Source organism: Chrysemys picta, chromosome 13 (genome assembly GCF_011386835.1).
Source record: "Chrysemys picta bellii isolate R12L10 chromosome 13, ASM1138683v2, whole genome shotgun sequence".
Classification (NCBI taxonomy): Eukaryota; Metazoa; Chordata; order Testudines; family Emydidae; genus Chrysemys; species Chrysemys picta.
Genome location: NC_088803.1, coordinates 17,166,548 through 17,174,911, shown reverse-complemented (window position 1 = coordinate 17,174,911; position 8,364 = coordinate 17,166,548). Strand labels below are relative to the sequence as shown.

The 8,364-nt window shown below is 42.4% G+C and overlaps 1 protein-coding gene across 1 annotated transcript; it reads left to right on the top strand.

Moving 5' to 3' along the window:
• The first annotated feature begins 6,839 nt into the window (after positions 1-6,839).
• Positions 6,840-7,787, top strand: LOC103306639 (olfactory receptor 10A7-like). The gene has a single exon (XM_008174696.2). It carries the CDS (start codon positions 6,840-6,842, stop codon positions 7,785-7,787), a length of 948 nt encoding a protein of 315 aa, XP_008172918.2.
• Positions 7,788-8,364: the final 577 nt, after the last annotated feature.

Sequence of the window (8,364 nt, the reverse complement as noted above, 5' to 3'; positions counted from 1 at the left end):
TTTACAAATTGTACATCACAGTTACCTTTCTGCACTTTCATTGTGTGTTTCTTTATGGAAATTAATAAAAAATTAATTGAAGAAAGAACAAAAGAACGGAAAAAAAGAAACTGGAACTTTTCTCCAGAGTGTTTTGTCATTAAAGCTTTACTTAACTATTAACCCTCTTGAGGGTCACTTGTTAATTTTGTTTATGCAACACACATTTCAAACTGGTAGTTGAGGGAGTTATTATGTCTTTTCAGTGATGGAGTCAAAGCAATGCACAAAAGGGTCAGGAAGAAAACCATCGCAATGACGTAATCATTAGTGAATGGGGAAAAGGCATATAACTAGATAGCAATGTCTCTAAAAAATGTTGCAAGTTGACAACCACATCCCAGCTTCTCAGCGTTCAAATGAATGTCTGGAAGGGAGTGTCAGGGACATGTGAGTTGCCTGTGCGGTCTTTTGACTATTATATGTTTTATGTGTTTGATCGTTATTGAGTGGATTGCTAGATGGCTGCCAGGAGGCTAATTCCAATAGGACCAGCGGCCACATAGGCTGGGAAGCAGACTATAGCACCTGGTATCTCCATGTTCTCTGGTGCTTTAAGGACAGTACTGGTGTTGGTGACCTTGAAGTGTTACCCCCAGCAGGCTGGGTTCAGCCCTGGGGTTGGTAACTGCAGTCGGGAGGACCAACAGAAGGGAAAGTGAAACAAGGAGCTTTGGGAGCAGTAGAAAATCAGAGCTGCTGGAGCTTAGGAAAGAGGGTTGCAGAGGCTGCAGGGGTCCAGATCGTTCCCCCCAGAACCAGCAGTCTGGATGAGGTAAGCCTACCTATGCTTTAGGTCAGACAAATGCATCTTGGCTGTTCATTTTATAAACAACTCCCCTTTGTCTTGTTATGCTTTGATTCCTGCTGTTCAGATGCTTGGTGTCCCAAAACCTGGTTTGGGTCTGTCATAACTATAAAGGGAAGGGTAACAGCTGTCCTGTGTACAGTACTATAAAATCCCTCCTGGCCAGAGACTCCAAAATCCTTTTCCCTGTAAAGGGTTAAGAAGCTCAGGTAACCTGGCTGGCATCTGACCTAAAGGGCCAATAAGGGGACAAGATACTTTGAAATCTTGGTGGGGGGAAGGCTTTTGTTTGTGCTCTTTGTTTTGGCGGTTTTTCGTTCGCTCTCGGGACTGAGAGGGACCAGACATCAATCCAGGTTCTCCACATCTTTCTAAACAAGTCTCTCCTATTTCAAACTTGTAAGTAAATAGCCAGGCAAGGCGTGTTAGTTTTCCTTTGTTTTTTCAACTTGTAAATGTACCTTTTACTAGAGTGTTTATCTTTGTTTGCTGTACTTTGAACCTAAGACTAGAGGGGAGTCCTCTGAGCTCTTTAAGTTTGATTACCCTGTAAGGTTAATTTCCATACTGATTTTACAGAGATGATTTTTACCTTTTTCTTTAATTAAAAGCCTTCTTTTTAAGAACCTGATTGATTTTTCCTTGTTTTAAGATCCAAGGGGTTTGGATCTTGATTCACCAGGAGTTGGTGGGAGGAAGGAGGGGAATGGTTAATTTCTCCTTGTTTTAGATCCAAGGGGGTTAGATCTGTATTCACCAGGAGTTGGTGGGAGGAAGGAGGGGGGATGGTTAATTTCTCCTTGTTTTAAGATCCAAGGGGTTTAGATCTGTATTCACCAGGGAATTGGTGAAGGTTTCTCAAGGCTTCCCAGGCATAGGAATTCTGGGGATGGTGGCAGCGGACCAGAGCTAAGCTGGTAGTTAAGCTTAGAAGTTTTCATGCAGGCCCCTACATTTGTACCCTAAAGTTCAAAGTGGGGATACAGCCCTGACAGGGTCACTGTGTTCATCCAGTCACAGTTCCTGTGGGGACGTGTTGGAAAGGCAGAGGAACCTAGTCAGGCCTGCTAAGCACTCACAGCTTGTAAACACGTGCTGTAACTCAGGACAGAGTTTAAAGAGAGGGAGAATTGCAGGTTTCCACCCCAGAGAGGTAAAAGCTCAAGGCCTCTCATCTGCACTGATGTATGTCAAAGGTGCAGCTAGTCCTGAACAGCGATAAGTACAAGGGAAAGGGTGGCTATATGTATATAGCTAGTGGCCACACATGAAATATTTGTTTTCCTGTGTGCAATAATAACACTTAGCCTTTCTCTAGAGCTCCTTGGGGGAATAGTTTTAGAGGCACAAGAACAGGATTAGGCACCTATTCTACATCCTTTTTTCTGTCTTTCGAAGTCTCTCCCTTCCCTACTAAGTCGCAAAATAAGAACTTCCATTGTAGATTTGGGGAAACTGAGGCAGAACATGGGCAGTGACATCCTCAAGATCATGAAGCTGGTCCGTGACAAGGCCAGGAATGGATTCCTGCCTGCCAGACTTTCAGAGCAGTGATCAATCCCCCTGGATCATACTGACTCTCAGGAAACTATCATAGGATAATTGATGTTAGGGAAAAAGAGACATATTAGGCCACATAATCGTAGATTTCAAGCTACAAGTAATTGTTATGATCATCTAGTCTGAGCTCCTGCATAACACATGCTAGAGGAGTTCACACAATAACTCTTTCATCAAGCCCATATCATGTGGTTGAGCTAGTACTTATCTTTTAGAAATAAACAGTCAGTCTTGATTTAAAGACTCCAAGTGATGGAGTATCCACTAGATTGCTTGGTAAGTTGTTCTGATGGTTAGTTACACTCAATGTTGTAGCCTTTATGCTGAAACGTTCCCAGTTAATATTAAGTAGTTAAGGATAAGGGTTCAATAAAACCCCACTTAGTTTTCAGGTTCAAGCCTCTAGGTTTAAGCCTTTGGATGTTAATTGCAGATCTCCACAATGTAGCAAGGCTACTCTTTTAATACTCCATTATAATACTAATTAACATTTAATTGTCCTTTACCATAATTATATTTCTGCCACCTTCTCATTGGCTCTTTACATTTCACATTACATAAATTAAGAGCTTCGCCAATGTTCTTCCCATATATCAATATACATAACATTTAATAAAACCTTCCCACTTCTCAAAACCACTGATTACAAACTTTGCTTAAACCGGTTATAACCAAACCATAATAGTAACATAGCCCTGGGCCATGTCATTGTTATTTCCCATAACACTCTGTCTCCAACTTATCTCTAACATTCTCACACCAACAGCTTCAGTTTCCCATTCTCCTCTACACTTAGTTTGACTTAGACCCAAAATCTAACATCTACTTATTTCTTAACCTAACCACCCTCTAGGCTACACTGTTAAAAAAAAACTAAATGAGCTTCCAGCCATTTGATGTTTTTCTTTTTTTTTCTGTCAGACTAAAAAGTCCTCTTTGATCAGAAATGTCCTCCCTATGTAGGTACTTAAAGACCATGGTCAAGTCCCCTCTTCACTTTCACCTCGTTAAGGTTAATAGACTGAGCTACCCATCCAGTCCATCAACTTGGGGCCAAGGCAGCATTGTACCTTATTGTTCATGTGGATCTATACACATTTTATTATGTTCAGACTATGTATGCTGTAACTTGCAATCCTTTTAAGTCCATTTACTTGAGTAGGGTGGATGATAGTTTGAGAGAGAGCAGATGTTTGTTCCCTGTATCTGCATACTCTCATCTGCAAAGCCCTGATCACAAGTTAATATCCCAGCTGCTCAGGTCTCAATGTCACAGCTTATGTTAGCAGGGACACGTCTGCAGCCAGCTCAGAGGGTATGTGCAGTTTGGGGCTGGGGACAAAGGTCTCTGAACGAAGAAATGGTGCTATGGATCCTGTTTCCTCTGAGGTAAACTGAGCTCAGGGCCGAGCACCTGCAGGGCAAAGGGATAGACTCATACTTCCATGCAGGCATTTTTCTAAATGCTCATGTCATGTAGTTAAGCTCATATGTTATGTTCTGACTGATCAGACTGGAGCTAAAGCAGCAAGTCCTATAGACCAAAATCTCAGTTATTTGAAAATCTAGGGCTGAAAATTTTCCTTCAACAGTGTTTTCCAATGGGATATTGGGGTTTTCACTATTTTTTTTAATTTTCAAAAATGTGTCTCTTTTCAGTGGAAAATTTCATTTTTTGTCATCAAAATATTTTAAACGGGGCATAAAATAGTTGCCTCCTGGGAGTTGTAGTTTGCTTCTTGTGTCTCCAACTCCTCTGTGGCTGGGATCTGCAGCTGGATTACATCTCCCATAATTCATCATGGTCTCTCATGCTGCATTATGGAAGATGTAGTCCAGATGAGGGATCTCAGCCCAGCGAGAAGAATGGGGACATGAGGAGTAAACTACATATTCCACAAGGCACTTAATCTCCCATTTGTGGCCAGAATCTCTGTTTTCAAATATGTTGCTGATTTCCATGAAAAATGTTTCAGAACAGTTCTCCTAAGACCATATTATGCCCATACAGCTGTGCAAAGGCAGGGGGCTTTAAGAGGGTGTGGAATGAGAAGTTTACTCATATGCATGTCACTGAAAAAATTATAGGTGGGTAACTCTGGATTTGCTGACAAATTGTTCTTTTTCCCCTTTACAGAGTTAACTGAAAATGTTCTGGGGTCATTTTAATGGATGTATTTGTAGTTGTTGAAACAGCCGCTATATTACATCAGGTCAGGTGAAAAAGCATTATATCATAGAATCATAGAATATCAGGGTTGGAAGAGACCTCAGGAGGTCATCTAGTCCAACCCCCTGCTCAAAGCAGGACCTAATCCCCAACTAAATCATCCCAGCCATGGCTTTGGCCATATACTAAGGCACAGGTTTTCAAAGGTGCCTAAAGATGCAGATAGGTGCCTAGCTGGATTCACTAATAGAATTAAACAGGTCATGGGTTGGATTTTTAAAGGTATTAGGTGCCTAGTAGGACTTTTAAAAGCATCTAGGCACCCAACATCCATTAAAATGAATGTGATTTAGGTCATGAGGTTCCTTTGTAAAATTTCTCTAGAAGAATAACTGAATCTTTAGGCCCTTAAACATTTTTGACAATCTAGCCCTAAGTACAGGTTTCAGAGTAACAGCCGTGTTAGTCTGTATCCGCAAAAAGAAGAACAGGAGTACTTGTGGCACCTTAGACACTAACAATTTTATTAGAGCATAAGCTTTCGTGGACTACAGCCCACTTCTTCGGATGCATATAGAATGGAACATATATTGAGGAGATATATATACACACATACAGAGAGCATAAACAGGTGGGAGTTGTCTTACCAACTCTGAGAGGCCAATTAATTAAGAGAAAAAAAAACTTTTGAAGTGATAATCAAGCTAGCCGAGTACAGACAGTTTGATAATATGCCAACATTTTTATGGCTGACTTAGAACAACGCTTCCTTAGCTCTCGTCCCCTAACGCCCCTACTCTACTTGCGCTACATTGATGACATCTTCATCATCTGGACCCATGGAAAAGAAGCCCTTGAGGAACTTCACCATGATTTCAATAATTTCCATCCCACCATCAACCTCAGCCTAGATCAATCCACACAAGCGGTCCATTTCCTGGACACTACTGTGCTAATAAGCGATGGTCACATCAATACCACCCTATACCGGAAACCTACTGACCGCTACACTTACCTACATGCCTCCAGCTTCCATCCAGGACACACCACACGATCCATTGTCTACAGCCAAGCTCTAAGATATAACCGCATTTGCTCCAATCCCTCGGATAGAGACAAGCACCTACAAGATCTCTATCAAGCATTCTTAAAACTACAATACCCACCTGCTGAAGTGAAAAAAACAGATTGACAGAGCCAGACGAGTACCCAGAAGTCACCTCCTACAAGACAGGCCCAACAAAGAAAATAACAGAACACCACTAGCTGTCACCTTCAGCCCCCAACTAAAACCTCTCCAGCGCATCATCAGAGATCTACAACCTATCCTGAAAGATGATCCTTTACTCTCACAGATCTTGGGAGACAGACCTGTCCTCGCTTACAGACAACCCCCCAACCTAAAGCAAATACTCACCAGCAACCACACATCACTGAACAAAACCACTAACCCAGGAACCTATCCTTGTAACAAACCCCGATGCCAACTCTGTCCACATATCTATTCAAGTGACATCATCATAGGACCTAATCACATCAGCCATACCATCAGGGGCTCGTTCACCTGCACATCTACCAATGTGATATATGCCATCATGTGCCAGCAATGCCCCTCTGCCATGTACATTGGCCAAACCGGACAGTCTCTACGCAAAAGAATTAATGGACACAAATCTGACATCAGGAATCAAAATACTCAAAAACCAGTGGGAGAACACTTTAACCTGTCTGGTCATTCAGTGACAGACCTGCGGGTGGCTATATTACAACAGAAAAACTTCAAAAACAGACTCCAAAGAGAGACTGGTGAGCTAGAATTGATATGCAAACTAGACACAATCAACTCCGGTTTGAATAAGGACTGGGAATGGCTGAGCCATTACAGACATTGACTATCTCCCCTTGTAAGTACTCTCACACTTATTATCAAACTGTCTGTACTCGGCTAGCTTGATTATCACTTCAAAAGTTTTTTTTCTCTTAATTAATTGGCCTCTCAGAGTTGGTAAGACAACTCCCACCTGTTTATGCTCTCTGTATGTGTGTATATATATCTCCTCAATATATGTTCCATTCTATATGCATCCGAAGAAGTGGGCTGTAGTCCACGAAAGCTTATGCTCTAATAAATTTGTTAGTCTCTAAGGTGCCACAAGTACTCCTGTTCTTCTTTTAGCCCTAAGTAGATACTGAATACAATAAAAAGGGATGGAATAACAAGGCTGATTTTTCTTCCTATCTTTCTTCCCTTCCAGAGAACACATGGCACAAATGCCATGGACAAATCACACATCCATCACCAAGTTCATTCTCCTGGGATTTGGGAACCGGAACGAAGTTCAGATTCTGCTTTTTGTGGTTTTTCTAGTGATCTATATTGTGACCTTGGCTGGGAACCTTCTGATTGTTGCTCTAGTTGTGGCTGATCAGCACCTTCACACCCCCATGTATTTCTTTCTGGGGAACTTGTCCTTCCTGGAGACCTGCTATACCTCAGTGAGTGTCCCCAGATTGCTGTCTGGGCTCCTCGTAGAAGACAGGACAATCTCATTCAGGGACTGTATCACACAGTTATTTTTCCTCAGTGCTTTGGCTTGCATTGAGTGCTTCCTCCTTGCAGTCATGGCTTATGACCGTTACTTAGCCATATGCAACCCACTCAACTATAATGTTATGATGAACCTCAGGGTCTGCCTTCAGATGGTATCTGCCTCCTGGATAACTGGTTTCTCAGCCACTGCTTTAGTAGTGGGGATGGTGCCCCAGCTAAGCTTCTGCAGCTACAATGAAATTAATAATTTCTTCTGCGACATGGAGGAGCTGCTCAAATTGTCCTGCACAAAAAGCTCCCTGGTGGAAATGATTGTTCTGCTCTCCTGCTCCCTGGTAACCCTAGCTCCTTTCCTCTTTATTGTTGTGTCTTACATTCATATCCTCTTGGCCATCCTGAGAATCGCCTCCTCTGCTGAGAGGCAGAAGGCCTTTTCCACCTGCGCCTCTCACCTGCTGGTGGTGAGTCTGTATTACGGGACCATCATTATTATGTATGTGGTGCCATCAGCAGAGCGATCCCCTGCCTTCCATAAAGTTCTGTCTCTCATGTACACGGTTATCACCCCAATGTTCAACCCCATCATCTACAGTCTTAGGAACAAAGAGGTGAAGGGGACATTCAGGAAAGTTGTTCTGCAGAGTTTAGGCATGGCTTAGGCTGTCATTTTCAGAGCAGTTTATGGAAGTTTGGCACCCAACTCCCATTTGCAGATCAGTACCTAATTTCTTTAAGCCACTTTGAATAACTTAGCCCAGATCTCAACAAATTGTGAAGATAGCCTACAATCTTAACAATGTCTTTGATTGGGCCTTTCTTCTTGCCCAGCATCACTCTGCTGTAATGCCATGACTCCCAGAGCAGGGCCCTGTACACTGGCCTATAGTGCTTAAACTGTAATCCAGAGGCAAATACTTTCCTAATGTAACCTTTCCATAGCCACAATTATTGTAGCTTCTGCCGGGATGTCCTGTGAAGTTGAATGGGCAGGGGACATGGTCATCATAGCCGTGCTTGGGTGTTGAGGAAATTGGCATGATCATGAATGAGAGGGAAAGTATTCACAAGTTAATCTCTCTATTGACATGGCCTATGAGCTGAAGAAAAAGTTGGAGAATCCCCTGATCTAAAGGTATCCACATGACTCTGCCTAGGTGGCTCATCTTTCAGAATTGAAGCCTAAGAGCGGATGAAGAATTTAAAGTCAATAGACTGATCATAGCCTCTGTACTGGAA

Excerpts from the sequence above, each read along its gene's own strand:
- LOC103306639 (XM_008174696.2), top strand. The coding sequence starts at position 6,840 with ATGGCACAAATGCCATGGACAAATCACACATCCATCACCAAGTTCATT.